The sequence below is a fragment of the Neopelma chrysocephalum genome, unplaced genomic scaffold (genome assembly GCF_003984885.1).
Source record: "Neopelma chrysocephalum unplaced genomic scaffold, ASM398488v2 Primary Assembly neopelma1_122, whole genome shotgun sequence".
NCBI classification, from domain to species: Eukaryota; Metazoa; Chordata; class Aves; order Passeriformes; family Pipridae; genus Neopelma; species Neopelma chrysocephalum.
The window spans coordinates 920,097-943,370 of NW_020897784.1; the positions used below are offsets into that span (position 1 = coordinate 920,097).

At 48.1% G+C, this 23,274-nt stretch overlaps 1 protein-coding gene across 1 annotated transcript in view; it reads left to right on the top strand.

The window, feature by feature from the left end:
* Positions 1 to 19,380, top strand: part of KDM5B (lysine demethylase 5B) — a 55,044-nt gene extending 35,664 nt beyond the window's left edge. Inside the window, exons 17-27 of the mRNA XM_027697681.1 lie at positions 270 to 420; positions 4,415 to 4,529; positions 6,511 to 6,866; positions 8,011 to 8,149; positions 9,961 to 10,140; positions 10,985 to 11,143; positions 12,970 to 13,455; positions 15,430 to 15,541; positions 16,816 to 16,970; positions 17,612 to 17,938; positions 18,498 to 19,380. Of these exons, the coding sequence (XP_027553482.1) occupies positions 270 to 420; positions 4,415 to 4,529; positions 6,511 to 6,866; positions 8,011 to 8,149; positions 9,961 to 10,140; positions 10,985 to 11,143; positions 12,970 to 13,455; positions 15,430 to 15,541; positions 16,816 to 16,970; positions 17,612 to 17,938; positions 18,498 to 18,635 (2,318 nt within the window). The 3' untranslated portion in view covers positions 18,636 to 19,380. The remainder of the gene's footprint in view (positions 1 to 269; positions 421 to 4,414; positions 4,530 to 6,510; positions 6,867 to 8,010; positions 8,150 to 9,960; positions 10,141 to 10,984; positions 11,144 to 12,969; positions 13,456 to 15,429; positions 15,542 to 16,815; positions 16,971 to 17,611; positions 17,939 to 18,497) is intronic.
* Positions 19,381 to 23,274: the final 3,894 nt, after the last annotated feature.

Below are 23,274 nucleotides of genomic sequence, written 5' to 3' on the forward strand. Positions count from 1 at the left end.
AATTTTTCAGGTTTTTAGTAGCAACTTTTTTCTTACGTGACAGCCAAAAGAAATCATATGTCATTTCATGTTTTAAAATAAGTATTTCAGCTGTTACAGTCCCAGAAATGATGCTAAGCTGTCCCTGTGTGACGAGACTGTAAATCTCTTTGACACAAAATAAAACCGGAGTAGAAATAGAAATGCACTTAATGTGTTGTGTTTCTATGCCTTACCATGGAAAATCCATGGCAGAGGGAGACTTCTTAACTTAATGTCTTTCCCAACAGGTCTCATCAGTTTTAAGGCTTTGATAGAAGAATCAGAAATGAAAAAGTTTCCAGACAACGACCTGCTGCGACACCTCCGGCTGGTGACACAGGACGCGGACAAATGTGCCTCGGTGGCCCAGCAGCTGCTGAACGGCAAGAGACAAACCAGGTGAGTGTCACTGTGTGTCTGCAGCCAAATCGAGGCACCAGAGATGGATGTCAGTGGCCAGTGATGGACTCCAGTGTTCTGCAAGACTTAAAAATTGGAGGAGTCTCTCAGTGTCCTCAAGAGAGCCATCTATGACAGGGAGATTCACCTTTATTGCGTGTGATAAGTTAAACATTCTGAGCTTTCAAATCTCCTCTTGCTCCGTGTGTGACAGTTGGGCAGTAAATTTATTCCAGTGTTCCCTGAAAGGAAAAGATGGTGTGGTACAAAGACAAAGTCACAGCCAGCAAGATACAGTCCACTTGTCTTTGTGCCATGGGGGCTGTAAATCTGTCCATAGTGCCGGTGTCATTGTATTCATAACTCTCTGTCTTGTGGAAAAATGAAGTTCCTTAACTCCCTGAGCTGCTGCTGGTGAGAATGTTGTATGAAAACTCTGAAAAATACCTGCTCTTTATATCGAATCTTTTAGACAGGTTATTTGCTCAAGAGCTTTGAAGGTAGGGCAGTGTTTGAGTAACAGGTCCTTTGTGAACTGTCTGCCTGGTCCTGCTGGCACTTCCATGTCTGAAATAAGTTGAAAAGAGCCAGAAGAACAGAAGGCCAAGGCCAGATCTCTTCATTACATGAGTCTGGTTGTGCCTGTATTGATATAAGAGCCTTTTTCTCAGGATCCACAAGTTACCATCTTCTGCTGCACATTCTCCACCCATACACAGAATCCCAGACTGGTTTGGGGTTAGAAAGGACCTTAAAGATCATCTTGCTCCACCCCCTGCCATGGGCAGGGACACCTTCCACTAGCCCAGGTTACTCCAAGCCCTGTCCAGCCTGGCCTTGGACATTTCCAGGGATGGGGCAGCCACAGCTTCTCTGGGCAACCTGTGCCAGGGCCTCACCACCCTCACAGGGAAGAATTTCTTCCCAATATCCCATCTAACTGTGCTCTCCTTCAGCTTAAAGCCATTGGTCATGGCACCCACACTCACCATGGGCACATCGAGCCTCAGGGCACAGTGGTTTCTAAGAAAATGTTGTGTTTATGTATGTGGAGGACAGTATTGCTCATGTCCAACAGTCTAAAGTATGGAGTACTCCAGGAAAAATTGAGTCTCATTTGTTCCATCTGGCCAACTTTCACCCATTTCTGCTGATTTGAACAACATGATGTTTGTTGGAGCAGTTGTTTTTTGTGCTGGTGGAACTGCACGTGTGTGGTTCCTGCATGTTACTTGCCTCAGCAGGAGTTGTGTACCTTGTCACTCCTGTGTTCCTGCAGTACTTCAAAGACTGGCTTGGAAGGACTTCTGGAGTAGAATATTCTGCTGTCACGTTTAGACATGATTCTTGTCTTCCTTCCTGGTGATCTCTGTGTAAGCCTTTGTAGCAGGGACTTCATAAAAATTCACCTTTGCTGTCTTGCACACACAAGAGGATGAAGCCCCTCTTCATATGTTGCTTTTATGTGTCATAGCAACATAAAAATATTGCAGCTGGGAATGAGAAATTCAGCATTCCCACAGGCTTTGGCCACGCAGGGAACTTCCAACCTGGACATTTGTGGTGCCATCATCAAAGGACTTGTTCACTCCTGATCTTCTCCTTCATTTGGTGTTGAGCCATCTCTTCTTCTTCTGGCATCCCCCGTCTGGGTTCTCCCATCCTTGGTGTTTGCTCAGGTCTCCCAATGCTGAACTGGGAGCAGCAGCCAGGCCCTTCCCAGCTGCTCTGTGCCAGATGGGTCCTTCCTGCTCTGAATGTGTCCCTGACTTTGCTTGGCCTGGGAAGAGCTGGGAGCAATTTTTATCTTCATCTCCTTGACTAGGTCTGTTCTCTTGTCACCATGAGAGGCTCTCAGCCTTCCTCACAGCTGGGCCTGCCAGCCCCTGGGGCATCATCCTGTGCTGCTCCACACAGCGACAAGGCAGTGCTTGGACTGAGATTCTCATTTGCTCTAATAGAGGCTTTAGCCCTTCTCTCACCATTTCTACTTTGATCTTTTTTTAGCATGTTTCTGGGAGAAGTCCAGTTTCAGGTCTTCATAATTTTTAGGAGTTTTAAAAAACCACGGTACTTGATTATCTTTTTTCTTAAAAGATTGAAGAGGGGAGTGCTCTTAACCTGTGAAGGAAGATATAAAGAAGAGAATTATCTCTTTAATTTCTTAGTAAGTGTTACATCAAATACAGATTCATCTGCCTAAAGCTGCAGGATGCTGGGCAGCCTTCATCATGCTGAGTGCCGGGTGTTGGTTGGGAAGGATTGTGGATTCTGCTTAAAATTTGGTTCGTGCTTTTGGCAAACTTTCCATTGTGGACTGAGCATTTTTGTCTGATTCCAAATTTGGAAGAGTCGTGCAGGAGACTTGGCTCCTGTGGGAAGGTTGTCCCTGTTAGTCATGGCAGTCAGTGACACGGGAGGATCTCCTCCAGTACAGCCAACACAGCGGTTCCTGGGGAGAAGACCAGGAGAGATGATGATATTGTCTTAGAGTAAATCCTGTCACTCTGCTCACCAGTTTGTCTGCATTACCTGAAGAGATGCAAATGGGCTGTACATTCCTATTTCCTCTGCTTCTCTAGGTGCTGGGGGATTAAACCTCCCCAGATTGGAAGAAGTTCTGTGAACATCTAAATCGGGCCAGAGCACAGCGTGTTCCTCATTCTCCTGGCACTGAAAGGGGACAGTGTTTCTGCCCTGCTGCCATAAAGGAATGTTGTCCCTGTCCATCCCCTTCCCTCTCTAGGCCTTGTGAAATTTGTTCTGCTCCTTAGTCTCCAAGAGTTTAGAGACCTTGTGCTTGGAGATCTTTGTGATTAATAACCCTGGATGGACGTGGGGTGGCTTCTGTCTGGCTTTTTCTTAGGCTCATGTATTTTCTGGTTATCAAAAACATCTTGTGAGAGTCAGTTTTGCCATTTAGATATGTATATGTAAATAAATATTTATATATTTAAAAACCTGTGCCTTTCCCTAGAAGACACCATAGAGCTTCCACAGAAAACAGTAGAACAAAGCACACTGTGAGGAAAACTGTGTTGTACCTGAGGCTTTGAATTCATTTTATTGTTCAACTGACTGTGGGGTTTTGAACTCCCAATGCGATCCTGTGTATCCTTTAAAAATACCTATTTTTAACCCAGAGTGATAAATTAAAATTAATTTCATAGTGTTCACATTCCAGTCGTGCTGGCATATCCTGCTGGGCTGTTGTTCTCCTCTTTTGTGTAGATGACACACTGTGGATTCAATTGGAGCCAGCATTGTAAGGGATCTCTTTCCTTTTCTGTTCGGGGTTCTCAGACCTCGTTAACAGTGGCTTGAGTTTAGAGAGGTTTTTAATATTGGCCAGTTTGTTAACACTTCTAAGCCACTCATTTGATACAAAGCTTTTAGATAAAAATAAAAGTGCTGATTTCAGTGTAGAGAGGACTTTTCAGAAGTGCCTACACGACCTGTCAATATAAAACCCATTCAGAATTGGGATTTGTTCTCTTTTGGTGTGGGCATGGGCAGAGCTGACTACAATAGCTGTTGCAACATAACTGAATAGTTTATCCACAGTTGCTTTGTGTTCTGGAAAAAAGCCTAATTTTATTCCATAATAACCAGTGCCCTTCCAAGGCTGAGTAGTTGTTCCAGAATCCCATTTAATATGAGTGTTTCAACAATAGCTCGTTCTGCAGTGGCGGACTGAGGTTTCCCCTGTATGTGAGCCCTGGGCTGCTTGGGTGCTTGTGAATATTCTGTTATTCCTCAGTAAGGCCTGACTGACGAGAAATCATGAGCGAATGTTAGGGAATAAAAAAAATCTAGGATGTTTGGGGTTGGAAGGAAGTTTAAAGCTCATCTTGTTCCACCCCCTGCTATGGGCAGGGACTACTTCTGTAGACCAGGTTGCTCCAAGCCCTGTCCAACCTGGCCTTGAAGTTCAGATATTTTATTTCTATTTTTTTTCAGTGGTAACCAGGAAAGCTGAACCGTGTCATTGCAGGTACCGCTCCGGAGGAGGGAAGTGTCAGAACCAGCTGACAGTGAACGAGCTCCGGCTGTTCGTGAGGCAGCTCTATGCCCTACCCTGTGTCCTCAGCCAGACACCACTGCTCAAGGTAACTTGGAAATCCTAGGGGAGAGAACGTGAGCATTTGCAGGGATGGATTTGCACTGCATCCATCTCCTGTCTCACTGTTTGCTCCAAGAATTAATACCTGTGCACTGGCAGGCACTTGTGTGCAGGGGATTCAGGAAGGGAGCTCTGACCTGCTGGAGTTCATGGGCAGCAGATTTTTATACTACACAGGCAAATCAAAGTGTTAGTGTTGTGTAAAGGAGTGCAGGAGAAGCAGCAGGATGACCTGAACAACAAAGGTTAAAAGTTTGAGGTCAGTTAACTGGTCTGCTCTTGAGAGAAACCAGGTTAATGTGAGAACATTCAAACTCCCTCAGTACTCTGAGGGAGCTCTCTCTTATCACTTTCCTTCTTTGTTAGTCCGGAATCAGCTTTCTTATAATCTTGTAATTAGATCCCTCCTCATGTTCTCTACCCACATTCCAGGAAACCCCACAGATAACTCCAGCCAAACCCAGCCCAGGCTGCCCAAATCCTTGCTCTAGCAGAGAACGTGCTGCTGTCAGGGAGTCAGGTCACTGTGTCCCCCACGCAGCTGGTCCTGTTTCTGTGCTCCCCAGATGATCAGCCCTCAGACAAGCTGAAAGTCATTCAAAATTTCGCTTCAGAATTTGCCAAAATGTTGCATATCACACCGAGGGGCAGTTAAAAAAAAGAAAAATAAAGTCTGGGCAGCTGCAATTCCTGTCTTAAAGGAGAAAAGCTTTGCATATTTGTGACACCTGGAACCAGGAGATGCTGTGTCCAGCTCCAGAACTGTCCCTTAAGTGTCCATACAGCATTGAGAGTCCAGACAGTGTTGTGTAACTGAATGGGAGTAGACCAGTTCAACTCGGCTTTGGCTGCTGCCTCAGAAGCTTTATCAGCCCTGCAGTGTGTGGATCAGATTTGATAGAATCCTGTTTACAGTTTTTTGTTTATAGCACTGGAGCTGTGAAGTTCTCTTGCTGGTTGAAAAGCAGAAGTTCGGAAATTCCAGACATGCAAACAGTTCCTCTCCATCTGGCATTCTTGAACAGGGAAATAGCAAACACATATGGTCAGGGTGTTCCTTTGTATCATCCTCAACAAGCCTCAATTATATGGAGTCATGTAAATTATGCTGTTAATGTAAATGACCAACAGTAACTGGAGATGGGTTCACAGTTTAATCTGTCTCTTATAAAGGCTTTATTCCATGCTGGGGGAGGCTGCCCACCCTGGGAAACAGTCTTGCTGGCAAGGTGCCAAGGTGTCAGCTGTGAGGGAAGAACTTCCTGCAGGAACAGCGTTTCAGGCAGTACTGGAAACACTGGGCAGGATGCTCCATGCAGAATAATCCCAGCCTTGGCAGTGGGATTGCTCTGGGTGACTGTGCCTTACCCTGGGAAAAGTGCAAACAGCCCCAGAGGTACCTTTTGGGGTGATCAGCTGCAGAGGGTATGGAGAGAGAAGGAGTAGCAATGCATGAGGGAGTAAAATGCCTGTGGCTCATTGGCACTGTGGGGTGCAGCTCAAAAACCTTAACAGTGCAGCAGAAATGAATCCCAGAGCATCCCAGTGTTCTTCAAAGCCTTCATAATCCTCACTTTTCTGTTCCTCAGCTGCCGTTCTGAACCATTCCAGAGCAAAGCCAGACAGCAGCACTTGTGGCACACTCAATTTCCCTTTAGATTGTTCTTCCCAACCCTCTTTCTGACACCTGTCTCAGCTCACAGGAGTTGGGGGTGGAATTCCCTTGTTCTGGGATACTCAAGCTTGTGGCCACATCTGTGTATGAGGAGGTGCTGGTACATACATTGTCTGTTGAAGACAGAGTTGAAGTGTTCCAGACACTGGGCTAATTTGCCACATGCACTGTGTGTGTGGCAGTGGGGCGTTTGCCAGGAGCCTGCACTCCATGGTTAACCTTGCACTTCCACGGTTAAGTGACTTGGCAGTGGATTTTTCTCTTGATTTATTGTTGCATTTGTGTATTTCAGGACCTTCTTGACCGTGTGGAAGCTTTCCAACAGCAAAGCCAAAAACTCCTTTCTGAGGAAATGCCCAGTGCTGCGGAGCTGCAGGAGCTGCTGGACGTCAGCTTTGACTTTGACGTTGACCTGCCCCAGCTGGCCGAGCTGCGGACGCGCCTGGAGCAGGCCCGCTGGCTCGAGGATGTGCACCTGGCTTCCTCAGACCACAACTCCCTCACTCTGGATGACATGAGGCGTCTCATAGACTCGGGGGTGGGACTCGCGCCCTACCCGGCAGTGGAGAAGGCGATGGCGAAGCTGCAGGAGCTCCTCACCGTGTCCGAGCACTGGGATGACAAAGCCAGGAACCTGATAAAGGCCAGGTAGAGCTAAATCTCAGTGTTGCGTTTTGGAGTTCCAGGAGCTGTTCCAGATGGAAGTGTCATGACTCCTGAAGAGGCTCCCCTTTGTTCATCCAGTTCACAGCAGGAAGGCAAAGCTTGTTCCAGCCAGAAGGGACAGGGCTGGAGAAGGAGGATGAGGCGTGGAGTCATTTTGGTTGCCTTGCTGTGTTTGTGGTGCTCCACCGTCATTATGCAAATTCCTCCTTTTACCACAAGAAAGGGGTTTAAGATTCTTCTTCCTTCTTTTCCACCTTCTTCTCCCACCCAGTGTCAGGCTGGAGGATGCGAGTCCAGATGGAGCTTAGATATGTACCTTCAGTGGGTAAAATTTATAGTCCATGTAGGACTATTTCTAACTAACAAGGAGGAGACTTTTCCATATTAATTGGTGCAGGGGAGAAGGAAATAGGCCAAATACATCCTTACTAAGAAAAATTTTCTTGCTTGTTGTTTTGACCTCCTGATTTCTGAAGAAAAATGGGGGTGCTGCAAACTTGTGTGCCAGGTTTTTCCCTTCAAGATTCCTGACTTTTTCCCTCTCCCTCTCCCTCTCCCTTCCCCTCTCCCTTTCCCTTTCCTTTCCCTTTCCTTTTTTCCAATTTTGCCCCAGCCTCATACTTATGAAAGCATGGGAGTGTCTCTCACCCACTACTAACCACAGTGTTTTAAAATAACTTAATAGAGCACAGAGCTGACTAAACTTGGGTTTAACCTCCAGTATTGAGCTGTGTTGTGTTTGTACCTTTCTAAAACCATGAAATCAAACTGGGAAGTAGAGAAAAGCCAAATTTCAGCAGTTTAGCCTTCTAAAGCAGAATCGTTCAGCTGGTTCTGGTTGGGGTTTTGGTGAGTGTTTGAGGATCCAGGGTTCTGTCACTGAAAAGTTAATGAAAGGTAAATCTTCCTTGAGTCAAAATGTGAGAAAGTTTCTAGTAGGAGCCTGGAGTGAGCCAACATTTCTAAAGCTCCCCTGCATTCCCGATGCCCAGGCTGTGCTGGGTGCAGCCCAGGGCTGGACATAACACCATTGTTTGGTGTGACCCTCTGATTTTAATGGCCCTGGTGAGTAGAAGAGCCCCCCCTGTAATGCAGCATCTCACATCTGAGCTGTTGTGCTCCCCAGACCCCGACAGTCCCTGAGCAGCCTTGCAGCAGCAGTGAAGGAACTGGAGGAGATCCCAGCCTACCTCCCCAACGGAGCGGCGCTCAAGGACGCAGTGCAGAAGGCCAAGGACTGGATACAGGAGGTGGAGGCTCTGCAGGTACATGAACTGTGCTCGTGGCTGCTGGGCAGGGACAGTGACCCTGCCCAGGTCACCAGAGCCACCCTCTGCACCCCAGCTGTGCTCTGGGGCTCCAGACCCAGCTGTGCTCTGGGTTTCCCACGTCTGTGCTGTCTGTTCCCTCGGCCATGGTGCAGTTACACTCACTGCCCTGATTTTTGCTTGGTTCTGCACTTGATCTGTGCTCCTTCACCTTTGCAGCTAACTGCAGTAAAATCTGTGAAGGAGCTGTTAGCAAAAATCTGAAGTTAAAAAGATGCTGTATTATGGAACTTTACCTTAAGGTCAGTTTTGCTCAGTAACCATTCCCTGTTAATCACACTTTTGTACCACACTGAGGTACAGTCTGGTGATACAGAAGTGGTTCCTGGCTCAGCCTTGCGAGTGCTTGAGCCAGAGGTCAGTTGAGACTGTCCAGATTAGGCCAGGGTGGCACTGGGATAGCCCCGATTTCACATTTTAATATAAGTTGCCAAATATTTTTTTATATTTTTATTTGTCCTCATATTTTTTCCATAAAGTGAACTCTGATCTGACTTAGGAGTATTTTCAAGCCTCTTTAGCCTAAACTGAGCTTTCTATAAAAACTTCTTTTGAGCTTTTATTTAAAAAGCAATTGTCCTGGGCTTAAATATTTTGAAGGAATAAAGTTCATGTAATACTAATTTTTGTTTGAGGGCTTTCTTGAAAGATCTTAAGTGAATTATTCTTGGCATTTGGAAATTTCTTGGTCTGCACACTGAAATTTTGCCTCCTGAATATGGAAAAATGTTTCTGTCTGTGCCAAGAATTTTTTGCTTCAGTTCTGTGAGGGTTTCAGTAAATGCCTGTGGTCGCTGTGACTTGCGTTCTTGGTATCAGGAGGTCGGTAGCTTGGATGTTGCTGCTAGAGGTGTTGGGGTTGCTTTGGGGGAGTAGTTTTCCAGTCCCACATCACTGCCCTTTCCAGAAATTACCTCTGGAATTAAATCTTGGTGCCACTTCACTTCTGGGTGTGTTATACCTGCATGGCCCAGGCGTGGGCTGCCAAGGGAATGGCCAGAGCTCGCTCCCAAATGGCACCTGGGATACTGGAGATGGTTCTTGGCCTGGCATGGGCTGGGTTGGACTTGACTTCTGGTGCTGTTGCTCCCTACAGTTACCTGACAGGAGGCTGGAGCCAGGTGGGGGTCGGGCTCTTCTCCCAGGTAACAGTGACAGGACAAGAGGAAATGGCCTCAAGTTGCACCAGGGGAGGTTCAGGTTGGATATTTGGAAAATTTCTTCCCTGCAAGGGTGGTCAAGCCCTGGCACAGGCTGCCCAGGGTTAGTGGAGTCACAGAGAGATTTAAAAGGTGTGTGGACGTGACACCTGGGGACATGTGTTAGTGGTGGCCTTGGAAGTGCTGGGTTAATGGCTGGACTTGATGATCTTGGAGGTCTTTTCCAACGTTAATGATTGTGATTCTATGATTTCAGAATATTTCCATTTTCTGCTGTGAATGCAGAGTGTGAGATTGTGAGGTTGCTTATATTGTTGGCGGTCTCTGGGGTTATTTTGGGTTTTTTTTGTCATTTGGGAAGTGTGTTCTTCCTTCCACCCCCCAGTGTGGTGTTAGTTTTGTTTGTGTAGTCTGACTCACACACAAGCAGCACAAATGTTGGATTAACAGCTGTGCAGGTCACTGAGGTGTTTGAGCAGTAAATTCATTTTTACAAGCTCTACCTTCAGTTCACTGAGTGGCTGCTGGGACTCAGGGCAGTGCTCTGTCCTGTGTACATTGAGGATTTCCTAATTTACAACCCTGCAGGTTGGGGGCCGTGTGCCCGTGCTGGACACGCTGGCGGAGCTTGTCACGAGAGGTCGATCCATCCCAGTGCACCTGGATTACCTGCCGAGGCTGGAGGCCCTGGTGTCTGAAGTGCAGGCATGGAAGGAATGTGCAGCCAACACGTTCCTGTGCGAGAACTCTCCGTATTCCCTTCTGGAGGTAAGAGATCCCAGCTCTGGAGACCAGCTCTGACAGTCACAGCACAGGTACACAGAGCTACAGTGTGACCTCAGGAAGGAGCAGGAAATATTAAGTATATTTGCAGAATTGCTTTAGGAGTATATGAATTATTTTAATATAATTTTCATTAGCAACCACTACTTTTAATGATAGTTTTAAACTTTTGAAATGCTTAAGATTTAGGTATGCTTTCTCTATTCTTCTTAATTAGTAGCTAGCGAGAGCAGACAGTGCCAGTGTCTGACATCTTCCATATTAGCATGGGAATATTGACAGATCTGTGGCCCTGGATTTACTCCAGTGCATCAGGCCGAGCTGCAGGTGTGCAGCTTCATCCCTGCTCCATCCTCCTCGGGCTCAGTGTCAGGCTGTAGCTGCGTTCGCTGCCCCTCTGCATTTGGAGGGGATGGTGTCACACCTGCAGTCCTTGAGCAATCCACACTCTGCCCTACACTGAGCTCCTCTGACCCCCCCAGTCCTCCTCTCCCATCAGGACAGATGGGAATGCAGGGCAGTCCCTGGAATCTCTGTTTTTTTCCAGGGTTTGCAGTTTCAATCCCATGAAGCTGTTTAGCGTCTCAGCTGTCTCTATGTACCAGCAGTTTGGGTGAAAAGCAGGGGTGTTTGGGTCTGGCCATTTTATAAAACTGAAGTTTCAACCTTCCAGCTGTCCCCACCTTCCAGATAACCTCATCCTAGTCCCTCAGATCTTGGATGGAATAAGTGCAGGAATTTCAGTTCTCACCAGTCGCCTGTGGCTGCGTTAGGGCAGGGCGGTGCCTTAGGAACACTGGAGTTGTGACACTGCTGTTCTGTCCCTTAGGTGTTGTGTCCCTGGTGTGACATCGGAATGCTCAGTCTGAAGAGGAAGCAGAAGAAGCTGAAGGAGCCAGTGCCAAGTGGCAAGAAGAAAAGCACTAAGCTGGAGACGCTGAGTGACCTGGAGCGGGCGCTCTCCGAGAGCAAGGACACGGCGGCCGCGGTACGTGGCCCAGATGTTTTCAAAATGGAGCTTCTTCTGAGTTCCTTGAATCCTTGTTTCTGTTTGTCCCCCATACAGAAGTGTGGCTTTCACCCTATTCCTCCTCCTGTGCTGCTCTGCAGGACTTTTGGGACTGCACTTTTCTGTGCTTGCTTTAGACTTCCCAAAATTGCTTTCAGTGGAAACAATGTGTGTTGCTTTGTGCATGAAGCAGCCTCACAGTTTGCCAGGCAGTGCCTGTAGCCAAGCAAAGCACAGGAAAACAAAAAATAGAGACCTGTTTTCCCCCACCATATCTAAACCTTATTAAAGGTGGGATAGGGTTTGCCCAGGTCTGATCCTTTCAAAGAACACCATAACCCAGCACCATTTATAATTAAAACAAACACTCTGAATAATTAAAGGAAAACCTCATGTATTATGGAGTCACTAAAACACTGCTCTGGGTGGAGCAGACTCAGTCTGCTGGTGGGAAAGGGCATCCTCCCAGCAGACCTATTGCAGAGCCTCCCCTGTGGTCAGGTAATGAAGTCCTGTAGATAACAAGCAGTGGGTTCAATGGATGGGGTTTGAATGTAATTGTCCCTTTAATATGGGACATTTAAATTTTGACCCATGGCAACTACTTAAAACCTGTACATGCATTGGTTTTGGCCTCCCTTGACTGAAGGGCAGAGTTAGAGCCAGCACTAACTGGGACAGGCTGGGTCCCCAGTCCCACCTGTCCCTCTGCGACTCCATCACCTCTTGTTGAGGAGATCCAGGGCGCTCACAGGGGCTGCACCTAGGAAAGTGCAGTCATTCAGGGTGGCAGGGTTTCTTCTGACACACAAAGGGAACCAGAACCTTCCCACAGTGAGTTTTGGGCACTCCTGGCCTGGCTCAGCACCTGTGTGCATGGCACAATGTGCTGTGCCCCAGTCACACATCTGTCCAGGATGGACACAGCTGTCTCATTTTTCCAGGGCTGAGCTTAGTCCAGGTGTCACACTTGAAAGCCATGATGTGGGAAATAACCATTTTGTGTGAATTTATAAACCCTCCTCTTATAAGTTGTGACCCATAATAAAATGCATGGAATTAATTAGTTGCAGCTGCTATGAACAACCTTTATGGAACTGAAATATATTACTGTCTTTATAGTAACTAATGCTAAAGATTCTTGAAAAAAGAATCATGAGAAGGTGTAGAGAGGGCAAACAGCACATTCAGGGCACACCTGGACTTTGCTTGCTTTCCACAACCCCCACAGGAAGTCCATAGGTCAGGGCATGGCCCTGAGCAGTGGGCAGTGTGTGCAGAGCAGGGGCTTGGAGATGCATTTGTGTTTGTGGAACCTGCCCAGGCACCTTTTATGATTATCCAGAGTCTGACTATTGAGAGACATGTTCACAGAGAAGTACCAGCAATCCAAACCTGCACTTCTTCTTCAGGATTTGAGCTGCTTTAAGGCAGGCCATGTTTTTGTAGTACAAAACACAAAGGATTGGAACAGAGAGGGGGTTAGGAGCTGTATTATTACAAAGGAATAAGCTTTGTATCTCTGGGCCTTATGAGAAAATGGAAGGGAACTGAAGTCACACCACTGCACATCCCCACTGCTGTCCCTCCATCCCCATCACTGCTCCTCCATCTCCACCAGTGCTGCAGTTCAGAGGTTGAGAGCTCTGGAGGTGTTACAGGAGTGTGAGGAGTGTTGTGACGGTCTGGGACAGTCGCTGGTGGTCCGGGACAGTTGCTGGTGTGTCTGAAGAGTGCTGGAGCAGAGGACACCCTGTTTGTAATGAGCAGTGTTCCTTTGGGGATGACCTTTGGATCCCTTTCAGATGGCCACGCTTGGAGAAGCCCGGCTGAGGGAGATGGAAGCGCTCCGTGCCCTGCGAGCAGCGAACGAGGTGAAGGTGCTGTCGAGTGAGGAGGATGCCGAGCTGAAAGTGTGTCTGTGCCAGAAGGAGCCGGCTGCTCCCATGATCCAGTGTGAGCTCTGCAGAGGGTTCTTCCACACCGGCTGCGTTTCGGTGCCCAGCGTCTTGCAGGGACCCCGTGTGTGGCTGTGTCCACACTGCCACCGATCCGAAAAGCCGCCCCTAGAGAAGATCTTGCCGCTGTTGGCCTCCCTGCAGCGCATCCGCGTGAGGCTGCCCGAGGGGGACGCCCTGCGGTACATGATCGAGAGAACTGTGAACTGGCAGCACAGAGCACAACAAATGTTATATTCAGGGAATCTCAAACGCATCCAGGACAAAGTTGGCTCAGGATTACTGTACAGCCGGTGGCAGCCCTCGGCGGGGCAGCTGCCGGAGACAAACAAGGTGAGACCGGGCTGGGCTTCCTGGCGGTGGGAGCGCGGGGTCAGCAAGGACAGGCTGGAACACTGCTCTGGGTTTGGGTTCAGTGCAGCTCCCTGCAGATCCCGCTGAGGCAGAGGGTTTGTGTCCTGCTTTACAGCTGTAGGGATCTGGGTCCTGCTGTGCCCATTTGCCAGGATGTGTGCGTGTGTTCCAGCAGCAGCTTCGTGTCCCCTGCTGCTGGCGTCCAGGAACAATTCCTCCCAAAGAGCCTGTTCCCCCCTTTCCTCCTCCAGCTTCTACACTCTGCTGTGACACCACTAACGACAGAGCTGCTGGAGCTGTTGTTTCTGGAGTGCTCATTATTCAATTAGTCTTTATATTCTGTTCTTACAAGTATTCAAAGAGAGTTTTAAGCGTCGAGAATTACTAACAGAGGCACAAACTGTCCTGTGTGTTACCAGCTTGGCTCTCAGACAAGATTGTTTTTAACAAAGTGTCTTCATCCCTTACTGCTCCTCTTCCTTCTCACTTCCAGTAGCCCTCTCCCAAGCTGAATATTCTGCTGGTATTGCTGAGTTGAGCCACAGCAGCTGTTTCAGATGGAGTCATGAGGGAGTTTGTCTTCCTCCAGGAAAGATCTTTCAGCAAGAAGCACAGGGAAAGAGGGAAAGGGGTTAAACAGCTTTCCTGAGATAACAAATGCAGAAAAAAATCATAAATTAAAGCTCTGTGCTATATAAAGAACATGAAACACCCCAAAATGGAATGCACTCTGTTGCTTTTACTTTTTGATTGAAACACCTTAGTTTTGCTAGTCCAGCCCAGTTACAGTTGGGCTGGTTTTGTGTTTTCATGTTCAGTTACATTAAAGGACAAAACATGCCACATATGCCTGAGGGAGTGTTACAGCTGCTTCTCAGTCACCCAGCTGTACCAATGGCTTGTGGTGACCAAATTTTTCAAGCAAGCAAGCCTAGATTTAGAAATTAAAACTATCTTCGGACAGCTGAGAGAATTTTTCAGGTCATTTAGGTCTGAAAGTATCTTTTTACTAGATCAACTATTGTAGCTGAAAAGGATAGGCCGGGAATTTGGGCATGTAAGTTGATGTTTGGGCCTGAAATGGAAACAGAGTTTAGTTCTATTAGCACAGTGGTATTAGCTCAGCATGGAACCATGAGGTTCCTCCCACCTGAGAGCAGTGTAACCATTTTTGAGGGGTGTGGATCTCAAGTCATTTAACCTCCCAAATCAGGGTATCTCTGGCAGAGCTGGTGGAGGTCCTTGTGACTGCATTTCCCAAATCAGAGGTCCCTGGGAAGCTCAGTAGAAGAGCATCTGACCGTGTGCATCAGCCTGGGTCCCTCTCTGTGCCTGAGCCAGGGACCCTTCTGGAGCCAGTGGTGCTGTGGCAGGATAGGGGAGGCCTCCAGAGTCACACTGGCACAGGTGTGAGCTGAAATTTCAGTTTTGATGGATTTGAGGTGGTCTTCTGGAGAATCCAGTATCTCAGCATGGCTGGATGTCCTGTTCCAATTCTATTTTCCCTGTCATCTGGGCTAATCCAACCCTCACTTCCCCAAGAGAAAGCTCTTCACAATAACCACTGGACTTGGGCTGCTTTGGCACCGGCCAAAGTGAGGAATGTGGAGCCTTTGGGTGAATTTGAAAAATTCACTAGAAGGCAGCTGTGGGAATTGAAGAGACCCAGATTGTGCAAGGGGCCCAGGCACTTGGGTTGGTGAGGGAGAGGGTGTTGTGGAAGGCACCTGGTGAGATGGCTCTGGCAGTGCCAGTGCAGCACTGGCCCTGGCTCCGGGAGCACAGGGTTTGCTGTTGCCATGTCCATGCACAGGCAGAGCAGGGCTGATACCTGGTCCCATCAGGACAGTAAGATACAAGATTTCAGTAAGAGAAACAAGTGTTGGATCTATCACAGTTATTCCAAACTTCAAACCACACATTTAGTGAAACGATGTGCGTTTTGTTTTCTAGGTGTCCCAGACAATTGGAGCAATGTCATTCTCCATGCCTCATGACTGGGATAACAGAACCATCTATTTGCATTCTCCATTCTCTACAGGACAGCACTGCATCCCACTTCATGGTTTGTAATCTTCACTTTGATTTGGGTTTTTTTTCCCCCCTTTCTTTTTCTTCTCTGTGTTTGGTGGAGGGGGCAGCATGTCCTGGTCACCAGGAAATGGCTGAGCAGGCAGCACATCTGATGGTTCCTCCATCCCCTCACAACTTGGGAGCTCAGTGTCCAGCTCTGGCAGAGGGGTGCATTGCTCAAGGATACAGATTTCCCACATGTAATGAAAAGATGTGGCACAATGGGGCAAGAGGTGTAAGGAGAGCTGGCCCCTTCCCCACATGAACTGCTCACCACAGGCTGTGGCACCAGCCAAGCTGCAGGAGGGAGAAAGGAGGGGACAGACCACTGGACATGTAGGAGGTGGATGGGGACAGCAGGGAGGTGGTGCTGGAGGCCATGGGGTACTTGATCCACAGGACACGAGTCCTGTAAGCTTTGCTGCAGCACAACTGTCACAGAGTCAGAGATTGGAGCTCCCTCAGCCGCTGTGGGGGCTGCTGTGCCAGAGTCACTCAGTGCAGGCTCTGTGCTCTCCCCACCTCAGACTGTGGGTTGGACTAAAACAGACATGCATCATTTGATGACTGTAAAAGAAGTTATTAATAATTTCTTGCCTCCTGATGCAAAATGCTTGAGGGACACAAGTCTTACCTTCAAGCTTTTGAGTCAGTGCAGCTCAGTGTTATGCAAGACATTTCAGTGTAATGTCACAGTTCACATCAAATAAGGCAGTTCTTGTGTCACCAGGTTTATTTTTCAGGCCATGTTTGAGTTGTACTGTATTAAAAAGCTGTTATTTACACTATCATTTTGACCTCCCCAGCTGGAACTGGAGCTGGCAGCAGCAGCGGGTGGTGACTGTAGAGCAGGACTCAGTTGCCGGGCTCATGCTCTCAGCCTTCCTCTCCTGTCTTGGCTTCGCTTATGGATCTCAGGCAGTTTGTTCAGTAGTGAGGGGATCATCACACTCTTGTAGCTCCAGAAGCAGGAGAAGTTGCCAGGAATGATGGCAATGGCTTATCCTTGAACCAGCAGGAAATGGGAGCATGGCAGGGTGCTGAGCCACAGTGCAGGAACTTACTGTGCAAGCTTTTATCTTTCCTTTTAACCCTGCTGTTAAAAAGGAGCAGTCAAGAGGAAACAGATAAGAGCTGATTCATATAGTTTCAGATTTAAAGCCTCTCACCATTTTTTAATATGCTACCAGAGAATTTTCATTATCTGTGCAGTTCTCATCAGTGCTGGCACTGAAGAATCCCTGTTCTCTCTGTCTTTCACACCAGTCATTAGCACCGAGCTGGATGAGCTGATGATGGAGGCCCAGCTGCTGCAGGTTTCTCTGCCCGAAATCCAGGAGCTGTACCAGACCCTGTTCACAAAGCAGAGCCCTGCTCTGCAGCCAGAGCAGAGATCACCAGGGGCACCCACAAACGAAAAGGCAAGTGTCCAACAGCAGCACTGGGCTGGGTCACTATGGGGCAGGGGCTCTGCCTCAGCCCGTGAGCTTTACAGGGGTTTGTGGCTGCACTTCCAGGAAAATACATTTTCCTTGTTCAAAAGGAATCAAGAAGTTGATAACAAACTGGTTACAAGTTATTGAATATAATTTGTGGCCTGATATATTTTTGAAATTTGGATCTGGTTTTTATGGTCACTCTCTGTTCTTTAAATACATCTGTCCTGATTTCATAGAATTGTAGAATCCTAGACTGGTTTGGGTTGGAAGGGACCTTTAAAGCTCATCTCATTCCACCCCCTGCCCTGGGCAGGGACACCTTCCACTAGACCAGGTTGCTCCAAGCCCCATCCTGGCCTTGAACACTTGACTCTTGTCCTGTGTGGAGGTTTTCCAAGGGAGCTGCCATGGAAGTTGTCGGCTCAGAGGCAGGAAATGAGAGTAGTTTTCTCTCTAAGTTCTGTCCCTGGGACCTGACCCTGCCCTTGGCTCCTCTCAGGCTGCTGAAAAGGCAGCACTGTCAAATACTGCACTTAAGCCTATTCTGAAAATCAGGTATGGAATAAAAGGATAATGGGTGTTAGTTGCATACTTACAACCTTGCCAAACTGTCTTTCCAATAGAATGAGTGTTGCCGAGGCAAGAAGGACGGGATGAGTTACATGGAGAGAAAACTGAAGCGGCGCTTTGAGAGAGAGACCTTCTGTGGTGAGAAGAGAGCGAGAGTAAAAAAGATGAGAACACCTAAAAAGAAGAAACTGAAACTGAGTCACTCAAAGGATCTGTGCAGTAACAAACTGGAGAGAGAGCGGGAGCGGCTCCTGGAGCTGCAGCGTTCCAGCGAAAGCCACTTGGTCCCCTCAGACATGTCGTTCTCCGAGCAGGAGGACTCCGAGGACGAGGATGCCATCTGCCCAGCCCTGAACTGCCTCCAGCCCGAGGGAGAGGAGGTCAGTACAGGCAGACCCACAGTGGTGTTCCAAGTGCTGGGATCTGGGACAGGGAGCTGTTCATGAGGGTAACCCAGGGCCAGTCTCTGTGTGGCAAGACTGGTCCCACCTGCCCCTGCTCCTGTGGCCGGGGTTGGTAGGACTGATCCCACCTCCCCTGGAGCAGCTGTGCCACATCAGAACATCTGCACGGAATGGGAAGGGAGAGGTGGGGCTGTGCAAACACCGTGTCCATCTCTGCTCTTGGGATACAGGTGTGGGTGGGGGCAGTGCTTTGGCCTCTGCACAGGTCCATCCAGGCTGGACATGAAGGAGAGGGACAGCCCCAGGTGTCTGGGAGGGCCATGGAGTAGTTGGGCAAGCAAGAGGGGGGATGAGCGGGGGTGTGCCCTGCCCATACCTCCAGAGAGCAATGAGCAAGTGAATGCCCAGCACCAGGCAGCTGCAGAACAGGACATTTCTCACTCATTTACGTAGACCAGGAGCCCCAGAATGACCCACAGATGCTGGGGGGGTGTTGCCTGGTCCTGCTCTGAACCCCATGTCTGTTCTTCACCAGGTCGATTGGGTCCAGTGTGACGGCAGCTGCAACCAGTGGTTCCACCAGGTATGTGTGGGCATCTCGCCCGAAATGGCCGAGAAGGAGGATTATATCTGCACCAGCTGCACGGGGAAGGACTCACAGTATCGGAAGTAAAACTCCCATAAACCATTCAGGACTTCAGTAAAGAAGGTTCTCCCAGTTTTCCAGTTAAGCCACAGGGGCTGGTTTAAAAACCAGATTGCAAATGGTGCTACTTCTATCCTTATGGGATCATTTTCCAGAACTCAAAACAATTTTTGACACTTTTGTATTTTCCCTTGATCTGTTTGTGGTTGTTGAGGTTTGAGATGCTGACTGTTTGCAGGGGTTTCCACCAATTTGGAAGGCATTTGACACATGCACCTTTTACTGTACAGCATTCAGTTACCTCTCTGGGATTTACCGGCGTATTTAATTCAGCTTGGTTTGGGTGCAAATAAAAAAAAAAAAATAAAAAAAAAAACAAACCTGCACCATGAATTTTCCAATAATCCTCTTTTGAGGAAATCCCTGTTTACTCTGTTAACTCTTTGGAGACTTTAGTTTTTTTCCACTTTGTTTTTCGTAGACTAGGTTTATTTATCTGAGCAATAACTTCTATGTCTGGTTTCAGTGACTGGAATGACAATTGAACAGCGTGTTGCTTCTAGCATTGGTTGGTGTACAGACAGCAAATGTTAGATCCTAGTGTCACTGAGGGCCCTGTGATGTAGAAGACAGGAAAAAAAAAATCTGTAAAGTAATTGCCACAGCTGTATTTTGGCTTTCTCCTTTTTTGGGTAGCTTGTATCAAATGTTGCAGTTTATATTGTGGAATAAACCCCTGGTTATGTTATAAAATTAAATGTTGGTGTTTTTAGAGAGTTTGAAATGCAGTTTTATTTTCCTCTGGATCCACACTGGTTGCATCAATGGGTTCTCTTAGCCAACAGATTCATCTTCCAAAACAGCTATGCAGATGCCCTGGTGTTTCCTGACCTCCCTCCTCTGTTCAGGTTTGGAAGGAGAAGGCAGGTCAAAATGTTGTTCACACCGAAAAGAAAAAAAACCTCTCTCAGGTTTTTTACAAAGCTTTTCCAAAGCTGAAATTATTTGCAGGTTGAGTGAACAAAGGATTTGAAAGTACAGTTTGGGACTTGGCAGGGCTGGGAATGGGGATTTCATGCAGGAGGCAAAGGTGTGGGGCAGCTGCTCCTGCCAGCCCTGCCCAGCTGGGTCGAAGGAGAGACCTTCCCCCACAGCCCAGACTGGTGGCCACAGAGCCTGGGCTGGTGGCCACACTGACCTTCCCTGTGGCCCACGGTGAAATGGCTCTGCACAGCCCAGGCTGTGGCTCCCTTCAGCTGCTTCTGCCTGCATGTACCCTAAAAAATTGAGGAATAAGGACATTTCTGGAATGGTTCTGATTCTCCCAAAGGCTGTTCAGGTGTGGTGCTGCAGTGCTGCCAGAGAGGACTGGACCCTTGAGCAGGAGAGGTTGGGTATTTAGGCCCACAAGGCAATTCACACACGGAGCTGCACCCAAAATCCTTTGGAGAGCAATCACTACTGCAGAGCACAGCTGGAAATGGCCTGGTGACAGGAGTGTGGCTCCAAGGCCTGCCAGAGGTGGAACTTGTGGAGCCCTGGGAGATGGGAGGGCTGGAGATCTTTGTATCGTAGAGATCACTCTCTGTGTGACATCCTGTCATCACCAGACCCTGGTGGAGTTTGTGTCCCCTCCACTCATCACTAAGAGGAATTTGCTGGTAAGTTTTTTCCCCTCCTGGTTTTAGCCCTTTTCCATGGGGTGGAGCACACGGAGTCACTGGGTGGGGCAGAGCCTTGGAGCATCTGTAGCTGATGATGACGTGATGGGTCTGTGGGTGGGATCAGAACTGTGCAGGAATTTGGTCCCCCAGGGATTTGGTTTGGGTTTTCTTTTAAAACACTGTTCATTTTTAACCATTAAAGGAATCTTCAGCCTGGCCCAGATGATCCATCTGAAAGCTTTGGGGTGGGGGAGACAACCTTAAACCCATGTACTTTAGTTGTGTCTATGCTCCCAGGGTGTGACTGGTTCTTTTTATTGAAGTACCAAAAGGATGTTTTGAGATTTGGGAGTTTTTTCTCTTTTTAGTTGGAAGAGTCTTTGTGCAATGCTGAGATAACAGCCCGAGCTGTGGAAAAACCTGCTCTGAAACAAACACTGTATCAAGCCTGGCACAGACTGGTCTGTGTTGCCGGGGGTCAGTGCAGCTCAGGGAATGGGGGCTTACAGCAGGGGTTCAGCTGCAGGCAGGGCCCTGCCAGGGCACAGGACACACCAACAGACAGCAATGAGTAATGTTTCTGCCTGAGATGTGTCTGTAGGACACGACTACACGTGTCACACAGGATTCAGGAATCCACACACAGCAGGAGCGACCTGGAAGCAACATGAAGGAGCTGGGATGGCTCTTCTGTAAGTCTGGAAATGAGTGTGCTGCTCTGAGAGAGAGGCTGTGGTACAGCCCTCCAAAATGGCATTACCCTTCCTCCAGAAGGGAACAAGCCGCATGCTGAGAGTTCTTCTCGAGGATGTGAACACGTCAGTCCTTGAAGGAACAGCCCCTCACTGAGAGCAGCATCACTGGACATAAAAGTCTTGTCTGGAAGAGGAGATAAAGCAACCACAGGAGAGTAATGGACCTGCAGGTTCAGCACTGTTAGAGACAGACAAAAATGGGATTGGGGGTTCCAGCAAAAAGGGCTTGGGTAGAAGGAGCAAATATTTCATGAAGAAAAGAAAAGTCTGTGTGCTGATGTGATATACTGATGTGATAATGCTGCTGGGTCCAAAATTCCACCTGCTGAGAGGCAGGTTTGCTGCAAGGGGGTTGAAAAGAAATAGTGACGCACCCTAAAGTCAGAGGTGCAGCTTCACGAAGGTTCCTTTTGCACCTCAGTTCTTCAGGTTCTGAAAGTTTTGTTAATCCTGCCGCTTACAGCAATGTTTTTAAAGGAATTTGGCTGTTTAATCACAATACTAAGCCAGATTTTATATATATGTGTGTGTGTGTGTATATGCTTGCCCCCTGAAATCTGTGTGAGCTGCGCATCTGAATGTACAAGTGAAACCAGCAGGTCCCTGTCTCCAGAACATGGAATTCACTCAAAGAGTCACTCCATCATCCAGGGTTCATTGAAGATAAAACCTATGTTGGAGAGTGTTTGTTGGGTGTTTGGGCTGCTTCAGTGTCTGTTGGGATTGGGGGTTTCATGTTTTTGTTGCTGCCTGGAGTTAAGTTTTAACCAAGCAGGGAACAGGTCGGGCTAATCCCTTGTAACTCAGGCTGGTGCTTTGCCTGCTCCATGTGCTGCCCCAGTTTTTCTTGGGGGATTTTTGCTGGTCCCACCAGTCCCATGCCTGCTGCACATCTTCCTGTGGGGTTTTCCTTGGCACAGGTCTGCAGGGGAGCTCAAAGCTCCTGTGCCTTGCCTATGAGCTGAAACAGCACAGGAGGAAACAAGTTCATCATAAGATACCTTTTCATGCCAAGAATATCTTTTTGTGGTGACTGAACTGTCTTCCCTAAAGCGCATCAGAGGAGGTGAATGTCAGAACCATTCAGCTTGGAGGCAGAGTGTGCAGTGTTTGATCAGGGAGCTCTGTGTGCTGGGGTTGCAGGAGCATCCCCCCAGAAACCTGTGCAATGTACAAACTGGTGGGAATTCAAACCTGGAAAAGCCTGGAAGATTTAAATAAATGGAATTTCTACAACGATAGAAGGATGAGTTGGTGCATTCAGAGTGTTTATACAGTCACTTCAGCAAAAGGATGATGGGCTAGACAGGCATTGCTCTGGGATACCCTCCTCTCCCTGAAATGCAGCCTTGGTTTTCACAACATCTGTGTAAGGCAGAGAAAACAGTTCCCATTGTGATCATTTTTGCCCCTTAACAAATATTTGCAGAGAAGTGTCAGACCTGCTGTTGGCCAGGCAGCACTGAGTGCCAGTGATAGTCTGGAGTGATGGAATCAGAGAATCCCAGAATCATGAAGGTTGGAAAAGCCTTCTAAGATCAGAGTCCAACCATTAACTAACACTGCCACATTCACCACTAACCCATGTCTCCAAGTGCCACAGCCACAGACCTTTTGAACACTTCTAGGGGTGGTGACTCCACCACTGCCCTGGGCAGCCTGGGCCAGTGCCTGACCACCCTTTCAGGGAAGCAATTTTCCCCAATATCCAACCTAAACCTCCCCTGGAGCAACTTGAGGCTTTCCCCTTGTCTTATCCCCTGTTCCCTGGGAGCAGAGACCTGGACCTCCTGCCTCACTGATTTTGGTGCAGCAGGAACTCACATTTTCCACTAAGCCAAAATCCTGGGACAGTGCAGAGATGAGCAATGACCCCGGGCTTGCAGAAGCCATGCTTATATAAATACGTATTTATTCCTCCAGCAGAAGCAGCATTTTGGATTGGAAAGAAAAAGAGAGAAAAATACGTGATTCTGCCCCGCCAGCATTTGGTGCCTCAGGCAAGAAGCCCACTTTGTGTATTTCAATACCGCTTTGTAATGATGGTAACGCTTTGTAAAATTGCTTATATTTCCTAAATAAAGAGCTGCAGAAAACACAGTTGGGCTCCTCAAGGCTCACACTGGGTGGTCACCCCATCAGTGTGTGGGAAAAGGGGTGTGAGGGACTCAGTCTGGTCACGGTCCCTGCTCTGAGGGCCTCCTCCCTGTGATACCCCAGCCTTAAGGGGAAGGGAGCACCCAAGAT